The sequence below is a fragment of the Trichoderma asperellum genome, chromosome 4, assembly GCF_020647865.1.
Source record: "Trichoderma asperellum chromosome 4, complete sequence".
In the NCBI taxonomy this organism is placed as follows: Eukaryota; Fungi; Ascomycota; class Sordariomycetes; order Hypocreales; family Hypocreaceae; genus Trichoderma; species Trichoderma asperellum.
The window spans coordinates 2305767-2322767 of record NC_089418.1 but is presented as its reverse complement, the minus strand read 5'-3'; the positions used below and the strand labels follow the sequence as shown (position 1 = coordinate 2322767).

At 49.1% G+C, this 17001-nt stretch overlaps 6 protein-coding genes across 7 annotated transcripts; 2 read left to right on the top strand and 4 right to left on the bottom strand.

Moving 5' to 3' along the window:
* Window positions 1–2009: 2009 nt before the first annotated feature.
* Window positions 2010–2966, top strand: TrAFT101_007181 (uncharacterized protein; the record flags this gene model as incomplete). The annotated part of the gene is made up of 1 exon (XM_024910246.2): window positions 2010–2966. The coding sequence occupies one exon, from the start codon at window positions 2010–2012 to the stop codon at window positions 2964–2966; it is 957 nt and encodes a 318-aa protein (XP_024756637.2).
* Window positions 2967–3020: 54 nt separating this feature from the next.
* TrAFT101_007180 (uncharacterized protein) lies at window positions 3021–6395 on the bottom strand. Its single transcript, XM_024908854.2, has 2 exons — window positions 6320–6395; window positions 3021–6266 (listed from the first exon to the last, which is right to left on the bottom strand). Exon 2 carries the CDS (start codon window positions 5938–5940, stop codon window positions 3523–3525), a length of 2418 nt encoding a protein of 805 aa, XP_024756638.1. The 5' UTR covers window positions 5941–6266; window positions 6320–6395; the 3' UTR covers window positions 3021–3522.
* A 1112-nt stretch (window positions 6396–7507) lies between these two features.
* Window positions 7508–10372, bottom strand: NPL4 (nuclear protein localization protein 4). Of its 2 annotated transcripts, XM_066127976.1 has the most exons (5): window positions 9971–10372; window positions 9769–9893; window positions 8245–9697; window positions 8039–8150; window positions 7508–7875 (listed from the first exon to the last, which is right to left on the bottom strand). In XM_066127976.1, the coding sequence occupies exons 1-5, from the start codon at window positions 10052–10054 to the stop codon at window positions 7871–7873; spliced, it is 1779 nt and encodes a 592-aa protein (XP_065984090.1). In that variant the 5' UTR covers window positions 10055–10372; the 3' UTR covers window positions 7508–7870. The 2 variants fall into 2 exon arrangements, with proteins under 2 accessions (XP_065984090.1, XP_024756639.1); XM_024901132.2 differs by having other exon boundaries at window positions 7508–8150.
* Window positions 10373–10530: 158 nt separating this feature from the next.
* TrAFT101_007178 (uncharacterized protein) lies at window positions 10531–11976 on the top strand. Its single transcript, XM_024908855.2, has 3 exons — window positions 10531–10938; window positions 11018–11319; window positions 11401–11976. Exons 1-3 carry the CDS (start codon window positions 10833–10835, stop codon window positions 11659–11661), a joined length of 669 nt encoding a protein of 222 aa, XP_024756640.1. The 5' UTR covers window positions 10531–10832; the 3' UTR covers window positions 11662–11976.
* A 1021-nt stretch (window positions 11977–12997) lies between these two features.
* Window positions 12998–13468, bottom strand: TrAFT101_007177 (uncharacterized protein; the record flags this gene model as incomplete). The annotated part of the gene is made up of 1 exon (XM_024908856.2): window positions 12998–13468. One exon carries the CDS (start codon window positions 13466–13468, stop codon window positions 12998–13000), a length of 471 nt encoding a protein of 156 aa, XP_024756641.1.
* Window positions 13469–14718: 1250 nt separating this feature from the next.
* TrAFT101_007176 (uncharacterized protein) lies at window positions 14719–14976 on the bottom strand (the record flags this gene model as incomplete). Its single annotated transcript, XM_066127975.1, has 1 exon — window positions 14719–14976. The coding sequence occupies one exon, from the start codon at window positions 14974–14976 to the stop codon at window positions 14719–14721; it is 258 nt and encodes an 85-aa protein (XP_065984089.1).
* Window positions 14977–17001: the final 2025 nt, after the last annotated feature.

The window sequence follows — 17001 nt, the reverse complement described above, 5'->3', positions numbered from 1 at the left end:
TGCCTTAGTCTCATGGACTCTGCTCAAGTATTTGCCTCGCAGCTGCTGGTAGTGTGTATTATAAGTATTGACTACACGTAGGTGGCAGTACTGTACTTTTGCGCAAGATATACTTGTAACTGCTACTTATTACGAAGACCCATATGTTAACATTTGAATTATTGATAAATATTTAGAGCAATAATGTAAACAACAAGTATAAACCTAGATACGCTGGGGTATATTAACTCCCGAGTCTATATTTTACCGATATACATGTATAATTCTTTACATCTATGTTTGCGTATTTCTCGTGTAGCTCTATGTCCCCCGGTTTTTATACTCTCACCTCTTCATCACCATTGTAAGCGATTCCGGCAAGATGCTTCGACTGCTACGCTGTTTGTGGACATTGGGTCGGATAGTCGTGTGGCAATCGTTGGTGACATGCGGTTTCCGTCCACGTTGCCCCAGCTACGCCTTGTCTCTCAAAGTGCGGCTTGTTGCAAATCTCTGCTACCCGGCCTCCACGTCTGGTAAGCTTCGGTGTAGCCTAGCAACGATCCTGAAGAACTGCTACGGACGAATACAGAGGGAGAGGCAAATTTCGATGATGAGGAGATCTCTCCCTATCAGAGGTACCACTTGAATCGCCCTGAAGCTTGGTTAGTGCTTCCATCTCCTTTCGACGGAGTGCTTGGAAGGCTGCCATCGTCAGCGGGATAGAGACGTGATTCGATTTCCTACAAGGGATTACTCGGTTGACTCATGAATCAAGCTCTCTATCAGATGCTGTAGCGACTTCAATAGAAAAATAAACTAGCTGAAATTCTTGTGAATGGGCCGTCTTTGGCCTCACTCACTAAGAACATCTTGAGAGCCGGTCAGACAAGGGCTGGTCCAGCGCAACAACACTTTCTGGAGATTTGTTGGGGATGGTGTAGCTCGACAGTCCGTAAAATTGGACACTCCCGGGGCCCGTGAGAGCCAGTGCAAATTCGTGTGGGTAAGCTATTTCTTCCCCCCATATTATACATAGTAGGTACTTCGCTTGCTGGCATCATACAAAGCATCAACTCAATACGATAGTGTGGAGTTATTGAAGGGACCTTATAGGTAACTTGGTACATTATCTCACACCGTGTATTCTTTAATATCGTTAGGATTTACACCAAAAGCTTCATGCTGCGAGTCTGTTTCCATTGCCTTTGGGATTAATCCAAAGAGTGGTCAAATTCTACCAGCCCCGTGTTATTAACCCATTTGATCCAATGCTGCTAGTAGATAAGACATCCAGCTAATGGAGCTCTAGGGAGCTTCTAATGATTGCCCTTGATCACTAGGTCTGGTTCTAAGCTCAAGTTAGGCTGGCGGGTTGTAGATGTAGTAGATGTAGTAATGGCGAGGAGAATAAAAAAACAATTAGGATAAAAAAAAGATACTCAGAGTTCCCTCTGAAGTGGCGGAAATTCTTTGCGTTTAAGGATCTACGTCATTGAACGGCATCCAATACGCTTTTCATTCACCAAACAGCTGCTTTTCAGAAAATTACCCGTATTGTCCAGAGTAACTTGCGGCTGCCAACAGTACACTGTAGTGAATCACCCCACAGTATCTTTGCGATGGAGATCTTTGATTCACTTTAGCATCTTTATTAACTGTCCTTCTTCAAGGCAATAGTATTCGCAGGGGCAAATGATAGAATTTCGTCTCTGTTAAACAGACATTCTCTCTTTCATTGAGCAGCTATATAACTGTTACCAGAGCACCCTGGGCTACCTCCTAATATGATTTGCTCTTCTAAAAATTTTTATCCCTTTTGAGTTGGCCCGGTAAGGTTCACAGAAAGTATGTGCGAGCAGCTCTTCCAATACGACTGTGGCCACTTGTGTCGTTGCAATAAACAATGTGAACTGCATAAATGCCATCATTCGGCAACATATTTTCCAAGCCAATCTCAATCTAACGAAAGTCACCGCCATGAAGCCAAAAAGTTAGAGCATCGCGCTACTCTATGCCCGAAATGCGAAATGCAGGAGAAAGATCGCGAGGTGTACGTCAATAGCACGAAGCGGGCCAGCCTTCCTACCACCCAAGCAAAAAAGGATGCCAAATGGTACCATGAAAAGAAGAACTGCAAAGCTACTAGAGTGAGTACCAGTGCCACTGGCTTCAGACGTGTCAACTCCAATCCTGCTCTGCTTCCTTCACAACCTCTAAGGCGAGTCCAGGGTATGGACGACGACTCGCTGCGCAACGAGTACACTCGTCTTGAAACACGCCCGAACAATACTCTTCAAGTCCAAGGTGATCGAGATGCTGGAAGTAGCTCACATATTACCAAGGAATCTCGTCTTGAACTATCCCGAGATCGTGGTGCTGAGGCCGGTCTGACTCGAAATGCTAGTAGTGGCTCACTTAATGACAAATGCGCTCCTTCTGAACTGGCTCGAAATAACAGTTTGAAAGCTCCAAGCCCCCAAAATACTGATGATGTCTCATTCAATGGCGAGCAGGCTGGTCTAAAATCTCCCCAAGACAAGGAGCTCAAGCTTGACCACTGCCAATACGCTGGTAATAGCCTGCAGCACAAGAAGAGCATTTTTCCCAAAGTGAAGGACGTGGGCGATAGTACACTTCTCAATGAGCGTGGTACTGTCAGATCTGCCCAAGATGATGGTGTAAGGGCTCAGCGTAGCCAAAGGCTACGTTTAAGAGACTTAATCATGCCGATACTCGAGTTAGAATGGTATACGTCTACGTACATTATGCTGTATTCGCCTTCAAGTGGAGCTGGCTTTGCAGAGTTGCGAAATCATAGCCGAAGAGAAAGCGACGAGCCCCGTCCTCCAACTGAAATTGTCCGTACAAAGAAGAAGGTGAGGAAGCGGCTTCAGAAAATGAAGAGCCTGTATCATCAAATAAATTCTTCAAACGAGTCATTTGTCTGCTCAAGAGCTCGAGAAGTTGAGAACAGCAAACAATGATAATATACAAGCTCTATTTGAAATGGTAATGCGTTGAATCCATGTAGGGTAATAAGATCTACGAATCCAATTTTCGCTACTATTTAAACAGTACTTTGGAAGGATGAAAGGCGTGGAGTCCTATCCTTAAAAGTGACCTCTAGATGTATTTTACTACGCTCTTGGCCACAGGGTCCCTTCGAGGCCATATTCCTATAGCAAGCTAGATTTTATGCCATTACAGAAACCAATAAATGCCATTAAAATGGGAGTGATGGAGGCAATGGCCTAGGAAGATTCTAAACCTTTGTAATAAAATATGTGTTATAGCTGTGGGTAAAAAGAAGTAACTATCCTGTTCCTAACCAGACGCTTCGTCTGCTGCTCTCTTCCGACATCGAAAACGAAAAACATAACTATATAAATACTGCTTAATTTCATCCAATTATTCATAGCCTCGCAAGCAACTTGTCGATGCCAGTCTTATCCCTCGGCCCCCTTAAACTGAACGGACTGGTTAAACTTTCCAACATGTGTGCCACTGCACTGCATTCATCCACCTCCTTGGAAACACATTTTAGGCGGCAATTCTACCATGGACCGAGGGTCGTGATCGCACGACATGAGACCGTCTGACGTTTGATATGGGCGAACCGTTGTCCTCGCCAGAGCCGCTGGGGTCAAAAACGATTGCGGTGGTTTTCTCATCAGATGCATCGGAAAACCCGTCGGTTTTCAGACTGGTGTCTGATCCAATTGTCCCGACTCCTGCACCTGTAGAACCAGCTAGACCAGAGGCGGTTGATCCTGAACTAGTTGCGTTCAATAGACTAGAGACAAGCCCAGCGGCAGTAGAAACTACACCCGAGAGAGTTGATCCCAAGTCAGCCACAGGTGGGCTTGTGCCAGAAAGAGCTGATCCTACAACGGGGACTCCAGCGCCAGTGAGTGTTGATACAACGGTAGACGCTACGTCAGATGTAGCCGATCCCAAGTCACCATCCAGGGCAGACCCGACAGTGGTTCCTAATCCAGATGTCACATTTGACGCCAAGACGGAGGAGATTGTTGAGTTTAGACCCGAGACAACAGACCCGACAGCAGATCCTACACCGGGCAGCACGCCGTTGAGTGTCGAGTTCAGACCCGAAATCACAGACCCTAAAGTAGGTCCAACAGTAATAGTAGCACCAACGTCCACACCTGGCAAGCCACCGGCAATGGAACCAACTGTGCTGGTCAGATTACTGACAACGGGACCCAGAGATCCTGTCAAGTTGACCGCAGGGTTACCAGAAACGAGTCCAGATGCGAGTCCACCAAGTCCTCCAATATTTCCAAGTGCGTCGAGACTGCCACCCTGACCTCCAAGGGCCAAAAGATGTAACAGGTACGTAACAAGCCCAACAACATCATTGACAAGATCACCAAGCAGATTGGAGCCGCCGCCAAGACCGATGCCCAAACCACCGAGACCTAGAGTTCCGTTAATGGTGCCAGAAAGACCCCCAGTCGGTACTCCAACAGTTCCATTCAAAGTGACGGGCAATCCTCCGGTTGTTCCATTTACCAATGGAGGTGTGACTATTCCAGTGTTGTTAGAAGTAGCATTTCCAATGTCAGGGAGGTTCAAGAGACTCTGCAACAAACGAGCAAGACCAACAGGATCAAGTTTGTGCAACGCAGCGACTCGCTGAACCTCATTTGTCACTGCGAGTTGGCTAGTAGCGCTGCGGATAAAGTCAATCAGATGTTGGACTTCTGAGAGGGTCAATCCGCCAGGCAGGCTGATTCCACCATTTGCTCCATTGGTGACTGTTCCAACCGTTGTATTGACAATTCCACTGGGAAGGTTTCCAAGAGTTGTGTTCAAACTGCTGAGAACTCCGCCAGGGAGATTCCCTAGAGTTATGTTTAAGCCATTCAGAGCTCCGGCAGGAAGACTCCCAAGAGTTATGTTTAAGCCATTCAGAGTTCCATCTGGAAGATTCCCAAGAGTTATGTTCAAACCATTCTGAGCTCCGGCAGAGAGGACTCCGTTGAGCCCGATTGCACCAGGTAGGTTGATTTGACTGTGACCACCAACGGTGTTTAAACTGTTCAGAGCAATCACAAGCTGTCCAAGTATACCACCCGAGCCTTTAATAAGACCCCCAAGGCTGACATCGAGGTTTCCTAGGTACAGAGCATTATTCAGGGCTGCGAAGATAGCATTGCTGTCGTAACCATTGGAAGAAGCAAAACTAATAATATCATTTGTAGCCTTCTGCCCATCGCCCTTTGCATTTGTGATTATGCTAATCAAGCTTGTAAGCACGGAATCATCCAGACCGCCAAGCAGGCTCCTAAAAATTTCATTCACGGTATCATTAATGCTGCTCACGGTCAGTCCGGAGCCGGAGCTTCCAAGAGCGCCCCCAAGGTTGCCCACTGTTCCGGTAATGTTGACAGGAATAGAGGTGATGTTTGCCGGAAGAGAGATGTTTGCAGGAAGAGTGGTGATGTTGGCAGGGAGGGAGATGCTGCCTCCGGGAAGGGAAATGTTTTGCAACGGAAGACTCGACACAGTGCCGGTCAAATTGAGCCCATTGCCGCCATTTGAGCCTACAGAAAGTCCCAAAGCGGCTCCCTGATTGAGACCACCACCGAACAGGCCTGTTAAGAGCTGGGTGACGAGACTAGAAATTCCATCAAGTAGGCCGCCGAGGCCAGCCCCGAGGCCTCCACCGATGCCACTACCCAGAGCGCCGAAGATGCCGTCTGCTGCGTCCGACGAATCCGCTTCTCGTTTCTGCAGCGAAGAGGCTGCTACTAACAAGTGGCTAAGCAGCACACGGTCTGATTGAGTGAGCTCGCCTGTCGATATATGGGTAGCTAATAACCTCAAAGCGTTTGTGTCTGGCTGCTGAGCTTGCAGCGCGGCATTCCCGGTAGGTGCTGCCACCGAGTGCCCTGCAAGCGCAGCAAGAAGAATGACGGCTGTGCTCGGTTTCATGCTGAGCTTGGCGACAAACAAATAGGTCAGAACGATTTAATGAGTGACAAGACGGAAGTGACTGTCTCAGCTGCCGTTGCGGAATAGGGAGCGAGAGAGTGATTCCATCGACTCAATGGCATAGCATGGGCATCACCATTCTTATACTCCATAGTCCTGCGGTATAGCAGCATGTATTCATTGTTTTCGGGCCTACAGTGCTGCTGATTCGGATTTCCATGCCTGAAACGCAGCTCCAGTCGCGATTTGTTCTCTCAGACTCTTAATGGAACGTAGACTGGATGGGGGGATATGCCGTGAAACCAATGAATGACGGCCAACAATGACTAACACATGTGAGAACTTTGTCTATAAGCCATTTCAGTACGGAGTAGTTTACCAACAGAAAGGCAATGTGCAGCTAGCCAGTGCCCAGCATTGGGATTCCGACATATTCACATTCAATGGTGCTGAATGAGCCGCATTCCACAATCTTTGAGCCACGCTGTTTCAAACAATTCACCCTCTGAGGAAAGGGGTTCGTTGATCGCCCGTCAAACCACGTTCTTTCCCTTGAGTCCCGACAGCATGTTTTCTCTCTTTAGTAAAATTGATTGGCATGGATTCTGTATTTTGTTTGTGCCGAGCAACCTTGCTGCATTCCTGTTCCAAAATATTCGATTCAATGTCTCGGGAAGTAAGATGGAAGAGATGGAAGACTGGTTTCAGATAGCTGATCTGGGGCACGAATGGCACGTGCAATCACATTCATTCCTACTAGGTGATTAATTGGCAGTCTCGTAAAGAGCGTCTTTTTATACATGCACATATTTCACAAGGCTATCGTAGAATAGGTAGTATTTCGTTAGTATTCTAATGAGTTGCAATGAAAACAGATGTTTCAAGCGGATGTTGTAAAATGCGTGTTTCGCCATAAAATACACACATATTCTAAAATGCACATCTCACCATGCTATCTTCAAAAAAGAGCAAACCGTACTGTCTCGGCTTTCATAAGATCCTGTAAATTTTTTTTTTTTTTTTTTTTTTTTTTAAAAAAAAAAAATCGCAGTTGGATTGTATCATTTATCTACATGGAGTTTTGTCTGTCCTGCATATATGTAGTATAAATCATACACATATCACATACCTCAACCGTTGTCGCCAACAATGCCAACAACGCCCATATTCTGATTTATTTCAGTCTCGTCGTCCCGTTATCCTGCCTTCCTTCTCCAGTCTGAGGAATTTCTCCTGGTATCGTTCAATTATTCTCCGTTGTATTTCGCTTACTTGCTTCAAATGCTGAATCTCAAGTTCCACAATCTGATTTTGCATTTCGAGATACTCTCTTTGAGGAGACTGCATTTCGTGAACTGGTCGAAGCTCGTTCTCTAATTCGCTAATATTACATGACTGTAGCACAGCATCTGCGTTACAATGGGGCGGAATAGGGGCTTGCTGGTTCACTGCAGCAGGTGTCTCGCTTGTCGCTATCTGAGTAATTTATAGCTTTCAGCTTCGTTTCTAAAAATCTGACTGTGTTTTAAAACTGTAGCATGTCTGGAACTCGTGAACGTAATCGTAATTGTCAGAGAAATGTACTCGCTTTATTTTGTCTATATGCCTGCATTTCATCCCTAAGCAATATTACCGCCCATCTTGATGCCATTAAATAACCCTAATTCAATACCTGATGGCTTGTTCCCCCCCCCCCCCCTCTTTTTTTTTTTTTTTTTTTTTTTTTTTCAACACCATCTAACTATACGGTAGAAGTAGAAGTATAAATCCTGTCCCTCAAAATCCTCCCTGCTGGTATCACACGCCTAAAAAGAAAACAACAGCAAACTTGAATATGTTCTTTTCAAACCCACAGTGGAAGCTCAAGAAGGAGGCGGCGGCGGCGGCGGCGGCGGCGAAAAATTGCTCGGGGTTGCGGCACGACGTTCGTTCAGCCTGAAGGCAGCAAACCGTTTAGCAAGTGGCTCACCCGGCTCACTAACAACAGAAGGGGCCTTGGGATGCAAAGATGATGAAGAAGAAGATGAAGAAAGTGAAGAAGACGAGGTCGCCAGCGGAACTTCATCGTGTTCCCGTAAACGCTTAGGGATTCGCTCACCAGTCGATTTTAGGATGGCCTGTAGTGTCTGCCAGCCTTGTGTAGAGCGGAGCTGGAACGAATCGGCAAGATCATGTTCGGTTGCAACGCGACAGAGAAGAGCTTCCTCATCCTAAGAGAGAGAAAGGGAAGGAATTATTAGTTAGCCACATGTATGCTTGAAAGAGTTTGATGATACCATCGAGGAAAAAATCGGAGAGACAAACCTTTGAAAGAACTCCGAGTTTGTGGATGAAGCAGAGAATATGGAAGTTTGATACTTCTTGACCATTATCGCTGGCTTTCTGGCCAGATCGTAGGTTCAACGCTCGTGCCAGGGCCGAATGCTCTTGACTCTCGCCAATGTATTCGCGGTTCTCGATGGGGAATCCTGTCTGCGTGAATGTGGGCTTAGGCTCGTCAGGGAAACCGTGTGTTAGAGTCACAAAAAGGTATTCAACGGGGAACGCTGGCTTCGCGTTCTGCTGTACTTTTGCGCCGTATTCGTTCACCTTGCTATAAAACACTTCGGGAATATATCTCGTCCGACTGAGTGAGCCGTCATCTTCCTCTTCTTCGCGAACAAGCATAGAGTTGGGGTCTGCTGAAGGTTCGACTATATCGGCTCGCACCATTTCGACAGCATCGTTAGACATTTGATATGCTGAGATGGCAATGTTTCCTTCTTCGTCGCCTGTGATAACGCATGTGACAAAATTGGAGCCGAACTGGCCAGAATCACTCCACTTCGAAGGCTTGGGGTATTGTGCCTGCAACCTAGATGAAAAGCAGATCTCGAGAGACGACAAAAAGTATGAGTCGAGGTGGCGCTTGCAAACAACGGATCCATCGCCACGTCCTGAATCGAGCAAGTCTGTCCAGATGGCACCTACGGGCTCCAATCCGCAGAGCTTAGCAATATGATCAATTTCTTTTTGATTCTCCCAGGCATTCATGCTGATTCCATCAACTTCATCGACCTGCGGTGGCTCATAAATGGCTTCCACGACAGCCTTCACTCCAAGAGGGACTTTGGTGTACTCCGCATATCGGCCGTAGAGATAACCTAGTCGCTGTGAACCAGTCTTCCGCCAAGTATCAATGAAGCCATCAATTATGGAAGGGCTAGAAAACTCGACATGGTCTACCATGCGGAATGTCTGAGGATTGAGAGTAATCGCACTCGGTTGGCACTTGGTGCAAATGCCTTCCGGCCAGGGCGGATGGCCGGATGGACAGTCTCTCTTGACTCGGAAATATGGCTCCACGAGAGGAGGTATGTATGATGTTCCAGATTCTGGTTTGTTCGTCGCGGAGTTTATTTTGCGTAGATGAGAGTGGAAAGAAGGATATTTGATTCCATTGTCTGCCAGATAACCTGGGTCGAAGGGGTCCATTGGCTGGCAATAATCGCACATGCCCTTGGGTCCGTGTCGACACATCCTATCACGGCCTCGGGGGATCTTGCCATCCAGCTTATCCAACCGGTCGTCTAATGCCGACTGCTTTACGCTTTCCCAGGGCTTCGAGATTCGTTCGGGTTTGGGGTCGATGGGGAAGTCCTCTGTGGGAAGGACAGGCTTGCCGTTGAGTCTGGCAGCCGTCACAGGCGCGGGAACTTCGCCGTTGGTGTCATTTTCAGCTTCGTGTTGGTAGCTAAGGAATATCAGATCGCCATGCCTATAAATCGATCTGTTAGCATTCCTCCCAAAGCCTCTGCCTTATACGCGAACGACGAGTCAATGGCGTACTTGAGGCCGATCTGACCGATCTGAAACTGAACAATATCGCCTAGCCTCTTCGCATCACGGCCGGTCGGGGAGTTTGACAGGACGATCGTCTTTGGATCAATAGACGAAGGTAGGTGAGTAAGCAGCTGAAGGCACCATTTAGTCAGAACTTCTACCTCTTTCTATTCACAAGCACACCCAAGGCCCGTTGCCCAAAACCCACCTGCTGTCCCAAGTCGCCAAATGTTGTTGACGGCTCTACCGTCAGGCGGATCATGCCATCCGGCCCACGAAGTCTAATCAACATGGTGGGCGAATGATGGCTGCAAAAACCACGGGGTGGTGCGCGGTGTATTAGTGGGGGGGGGGGGGAAGTTCAGTATCGGTGGTTTGGTATGGTATGGCTATAAGAAGAGCTATAGCTCGAGATATAGGCAGATATGGAGGGAAATGAAAAGAAGAAAAAGGAAGAAAAATCCGAACCACTAGTTTATAGATCGGCAAGGGGGCGATGCTGCAGCATGACAAGCTGCGCAGCGAAGAGGGAAGACGGAAAGAAGAAGCTGAAGCTTGATGAAATCATGCGAAGCTCCAGCAGTAACCGTACGTCAAGCGTCATTCACAGTGTGCCTGAAGCGGGCGCCACAGCTGGATGAAGTAAGCAGTGTGCTGTGGAAGATTAATCGGCCCGCCGTGCTGCAGCTCCCTTGCTAGCGATTCGAGGTGCCGGAAACTGTCACTGCTTGGCTAAGAGCGGCAGTTGTTCGGTACGTACCCCGCGACAGCCTTGCAGCCGATCTGGCCAGAAAAAGACGGGCATGTGTGCGACGTGTCGATAAGCATCAGCAGCACGCCGGCCAGTGCACTCTATTCTTTTATAATAAGTGGCCAAAGGGGAAAACCCGACCCTCGACACCCGACTCACTCGATTACACGGTTTTCTCCGTCCGCTCATTTTTGCATTCTTGCCTGGGATTTTGTTTCCCGGCGCAGTTCTTATTAGCAGGAAGCAACCGATTCGGCGTTTTCATCTCTCAAACCACCATATAGCTGCAGGGCCATTATCCACCACCCACGCCGGCAAAATGTTCGATATTGACTGGAAGGGCCTCGCCCTTCCATTCGCCTACCTCCTTGTCCTTGGCGGCGCTCTCATGACCTTTTCTACCATCTATCGCAGACGGAAGGCTGGTACGGCGCTGCTCTTTTCCTCTTCCTCTTGGTGTTCCCTCGTCTAGTATCCGACGCTGACTTTATCAATCACCACCAGCTGAAAGCGCAAACCTTGCACCCTGGTTCGGGCCTCACCTCCAGCGAGACATCTATCTTTCTCTCTTGCACCTTGATCCGGAAGAGGGCGCCGAAAAGTCTCCCCGGGTCCCTGACGGTGTCCTGCGAGCAGCCCTTCTCCGACGCGCAGTTGAAGATATCGAGCGCCTGATCCACATCAAGACTGCCAAGCAAGCATGTGGCTCGCTTCTGCAGAGGGGCAGCGTAGGTGATGACCTATGGCAGCGATTCTTGCGCGCCGAGAAGGAAATGGAAGAGGAGCTTAGAGATGTTGTCACTGAGGTATGTCGTCCCCCTTGCCATAATGTTGTCTTGGAGATCAAAGAGAAATAAAGAAAAGGCCACTGACTAGGGTTACATTAGGCCAACGCCCTGGCACCCAATTGGGGCACCATCATCTTCCAATCTGCCCACGAGATTGCCGCCAACACAAAGCTCCGCCAGCGCCTCGAGGAGATCCAAGCCCAGACCGACGCCGAAAAGGCTTGGTGGGATAAGAAGAGGGGGCAAATCCAGGCAGACTTCATGAAGGAACTTGAAGAGTCTGAGAAGGGCTCAACAAAGGACGGAAATGAAGATGACGCTGTGGTGGTTAATTCACCAAAGAAGGGTGGCAAGAAATGATGGAGAGGAGAGGGAGAGAGGGGAGAGAGATGGGGAGACGGAGATGCAGATGCAGACGCGAGAGTTGAGGTTGCGACACAGATATTGTGTCAATGTACATATAAATATTCTATGGAGAGAAGGGAAAGGGCCACTGTGGTCCTTTATAGGTCCAGTTACATGGATGCAAAATAAGGTCCCAAATGATGTTATTGCAGCAAGACTTTCATAAATCAATACAGTCTTCAGCACTCAAGTGTAAAGCATAGGCCCTCTAAAGACGTTGTACTCTTGAAATAAACAGAGCTTATGTAGCAAATTCGATTTTCTTGTGGGCATATTGTGAACATATATGGTCTCCAACACTCAAGTATACAAGTATGGGCCATTCAGTCAGGTGTTAAAAGGCATTCAGTTGGTAATAATAATGAAATAATGGTATAGCAAAATAGGGTCCTTTTGAAAGTTTGTTTCTTATTAGCTGTGGTTATCTGGAGGAGGGAGTACGAAGTCAATCCAAGAGTCAAGCCAGCCTGGCTTTCATCGTTGTTGAAAATTTTCGCAAACACTCTCAAAAATATGAGAAATCTTCTTACAATAGAGCCTGTCGCCTCTTTGGACAATATTCAACCCTGTGAAGAAGGTTGAGAATATTTGAAACGATAAATGCTTCATCTGGAACATTTTTAATAGCCAGACTGTTGAAATGTTCTACCCAAGCATCAAAGGGCGTTGTTGGTGGCGGTGGAAGATTTTACATGCTTCCAAGGACGAGCGGGATAGCAACATTCAATTTGTCATCAGTTAGCAAATCTAGATTAACGTTCTGGTCAGGTTATTAAAGGGAATTGCTGCAGAAAATTCAACTTTGAATGGGTGTCACAAAGGAGAAGACGAAATATTGGTTGAATTTGTCTTATATTTAATATGAAAGATAAACAAGTATGTTCAAGTCATATCAAGTCATTGCTGTAAGTATTCTACGCAGGCCATCCGTTAGTCCACCTCTCCCTCCAATGCTCCATATATGCTGTTCTTATAATCCCTCCTGACCCTCCCGACCCGTAGTCCAACACAAGTATATACAGAGTATGTACGAAAATCCCATGTGGGAATGGCAGTGTGAAGTTGCCAATCTAAAATGCAAGTAGTAGCCGTTTCAAGAGAAACATCCGATCCAATGGTTGGAAATCCAAAAACAAAACAAAACAAAACGCCATAGAGCCTTTCGAAACTCCAGAGCCAGAAGCCACCCGTCACCGAGGATGATGCCGATTCCGGATCCATGAGGATAATTGATAATGATGAACAATGCTGTGCCCGGGAAAAAGAGAAAGGAAATAAACCAGTCCGTCCATCACGGCTGGGAGAAAGGGTTCATCTTCCGTCTCAAAACATCCTCATCGGCTGCATTCCTGCTGGCGAGTCTAGCGTCTCTCGCAATCTGCTCCTCGGTCTTGAGGACAGCCGTCGGGCTCTCGCAGCCCCTTAGGCCAATAAACCTGCCCATCTTGCGGCGCTTCTCTTCAAGTGGCGCATCGGAACGCCAGTTGACCGGGCAAGGGTACTGCCTAGACCAGGGTGATGGGGTGCGCTGGTGATAGAACTGAGCAAGGGATTCGAGCTGAGCATCAGTGAGGAGCCAAAACTGAAGCACGGTGCGCGGGAAATGAGGGTGGATGGCACCGGTTGTGAGCTGGACAAGAGGAGACAGGGGCAGGGCCATCTGGTGTAGCTTGTGAGCGAGCTCGGGGTTTTTGGCAAGACGGCGGCGAAGAGATGTCTTATGGCTGTGGTGGTGGGGTGGTAGGCGGCGGTGGTGCATCATGGCGTCTGTGGAAGAGGTCGACAAGGAATTTTTTTTTTTTTTTTTTTTTTTTGTTTGAATCTGTATTTCTGGTAGTGAATGTCCTCTTTTCTCTTCTTTTCCCTCTCTTGTTTATGCCAAGGTCAAAGTAAGCTGAGACAAAGGCTGTGGTGGTGTTGATGGCGAGGCTCACTGTCGAATACGCCGGACTCGACAATTCAACACACAGATGACGAGTGCCGACTCTCTCGCTTCAAGAGGAAGGTCAGCCTCTTTTAAATAAAATCCAAGCGTTTCAGCCACTTAGAGATCTCTGAGATCGTTTGCTGTTGTGCCTTTGCGTTTCGTGCAAAGTTTGCCGTTCTCGGAAAGTAAAGCTTAAATAAGGGTCGGCCAAGTAAAAGCGCCTGTGTGAATGCGGAGCGACCGTCCGTTGTTTTGCGCGCACAATGTACGAGTCCGTTCAAAGGCTAAAACAAGCGCAAATGCCAGGCGAGACAGCGAGGCTTGCTCAGCTAAAATGGTTTTTTTTTCCTCCTTTGTATGAAAACGAAAGCGAGAAGAGAAAGAAAATGGCTCCCCCGAAAGCAAAAAAGAAGAAATTCTGCTCTTGTCCCCTGGCCGCTTATAGATGGAAACAGCGCCTCCTGTTGTTGGTTCCTGCGTTCCTTGTTCACTTTGTAGTCGCCGTTGCACCGGATGCGAGACAATCAATGGCAGTTGCAGGCTCTATAAGCAGGTCCTAGCTTCCCTTTTTAAATGACGCTCTGGTTGGCAGGATCCTTCCGGCGAAGTATTAATATTTCCTTTCTGGGCAATGGGCAGGGCGCAGGATGGAGGACAAGGCTGAGATCCGTGGTCATGTGCTGACTGGTGTTTCTTCCTTTGGACGGTCGGTGTAATAATAATACTGATCAAGGTAGCACAGTAGAGGAATGGGATGGCTCGACTCGACTCGACTCGCTCTGCAAGAGGCGGGAGCAGGCAACAGAGGCCAGAGAGTCTTTATAGATGAATGGACGGGCAGTCGGTAATCGACTCACCCCAGCTCGTGCTATATTAATATGCACGCAATCGCCTTACATCTACAACTTTGTGCCTGCCGGGCCCCCCTTATTGGCGCCGCTACCACGGCAGCCTCTTCCTCAGCAGCATCAGCACTTGATCCATCACCACCATGGGGTGTGTCGGCAGGCCAGCGCCAGGAGTCTGGTCTAGAGCCAGGAGCTGGAGCTGGAGCCGGGGCCGGGATCTGGGACGGCCTTGGGCCCTCAGCCGCCCCCATCGCTGCTGTCTCTGGCTCTGACAGCCACGCCACGCCTTGGAGGCGCCTCTTTGCTGCTATCGAGACTAGACAGCGCTGTCTGGTCCCCACCGACCACGCAGTTGGCTACTGCTCTGGGCAAGGCGCCGAAGCGCGCTGTCGTCGCACCGCAATTTGGTACCGGTACCTGGGCCTTGTAGGCGACGGCGGTGCCGCCGCTCGCGTGCGCTGAATCTCTGGGGCCCCGCCCGCTGGGAGCGCCCATTACAGGTCAGCGATGCAGCGCCAGGTCGCATCGAAGCACTAAAACGCACTGGCACCAGCCGCTAATCCAGCAGACTTCAGTGAGCCAGACTGGCACACGCACAAGTATACATGTATTTAGTCCTTGATGAATAACCGGCTTGCCATGTCCCACACCCTCGTCCCGCCAGTCTCCAATCCCGCAATCCAGATCTACCCTCTTTCCGTCACCCAGATTCGTCCCCCGGGCGGCAAGGAGAGATGATGTAAATGGTGCACAATTCTAGCCAGCCCTTACCACCGCGGCGGTTGTAGCTGGACGCTACGCTACCTCACCTGAGGGTCCATGGCCATGGGGGGAGGGGGCAGCGCTTTGCGACGGACGCAGCCACGACAACGCCAGAGTGAGACATTCTAGCAGAGCTGACCAGGACCCTAGGCGGACAGACAGCGTGACGATGGATGCGACTCTGCACCAACGATGCCGGTATTGATTCGCTGGGCCTCCATACTGTATGCAGTCGCATTGTGCAGCCGGCGAATGGCCATTGATGACTGCGCAGTGCTCGGCCAACTCGACCCAACGCCGAGACCAGAAGAATGTCTCCGTCGACGTTGGCTTCGACGGTGCCAACAGACTGAGAGCAAGCAAGAGAGCCGTTGAGCCCTTCGGCTCCCGGATCCGCATCTGCTCGTGGCCCGGCGACGCTGGTTCCGGGCGATGCTTAATCCATCCAAGGCCGGTTCCGCCTCTCAGCATCACCACCGCCCCACGTCTCAAATTGCCTAAAGTACGCCGAAGGAAGCAAGCAGAAGAAGAGACCAAATAGGCGAGACAGCGGCCAGGTCCACGGCGAGCCGGTGCTTTGGGCTGGAATGCTGGGCCGGCACTGAGTACGGTACATGGAGCAGCTATTTTCGGTTGCTACCTGGCGCTATGCTTCTCTCCCTTCCCTTCTCTTTGCTTTTCCGTTTTTGATTACCGAACCGGCGAAGCTGCTTCGTTGTGCAGTAAATGCTACCTGGTGCCCGAATAACAGGTTATGCTTGCATGCAGTTGGTGCCCTGCGCGCGCGCGATCTACACAAAGCCCATCATGTCAAAGGATCGGTGGCACATGGGCTTCTAGGCCGCCCAGCCATGTGGCCGCCAGACACAAATAGAGCCTCCTTGCCACTGAGCACCCGAGTCCTTGCATGCATGGGAGACTACTGCTCTTCTCCCTGCGGACGGTGTCTGATAGTCATAAGCACTCGCATTAAACAGCGTCCAATCCGTTATCTTGGCTGGCTCTCGCGCTACTGGATTCTCGCGCCCAGTTACTGCCATTGGAGCTGTGCCATTCTCCCGAGCCAAAGCGAGACTCGCTCGCAAAGCCGGTCGTCTGATCACGAACTAGAGTAATACAGATAACATGATCGACAACGCATGTACTACCTTTCCTTACTTGGCACCGTCTTGTCCAACCGCAAGGAGCCCATGGAGCTCCGCCAATCCGTAGCCAGCGTGAAATTACATGGATTGTTTGGATCCAGAGATGACTCTTTTTTGTTTCCAGAAAACAAACAGTTGGCCCACTGCAAAAGATCCCTGGTAGGGGAACAAACAGAAGAGGAGGAAGAAACAGAAAGGCAGCAACCCATGCCTCCCGCTTGCACGTACAGGCTCTCTACGGCATAGCCGCTCAGCCCACCGGCGTACTAAAAGCTGCGTGTGTCACATACAAGACATGCTAGCAGAGACAATAAATAAATCGCTGCCGGGTTTAGCTGCTGCAGGGCAGCAAAACGTCAAGAGTCATTGTGGACACTGGTGCTTATTATAGAGTCGCAGCGAGCTGGAATTGCTGCTAGGCCATGATGCTAGTACTACTACTCTGTAGTTGGGTGCGAGACGCAAAACTCAGCTTGAGTCAGTCGACATATGCATGAGAAGCTATTCACGTCCATGGATCATGTCTTTTGGAAGAGCCCTTACACCGTATATCTTGCACGATGGAGGCCTTGCCCACTGGCAGGCGTGTGATTATGCGTGGCTGCAGATGGAG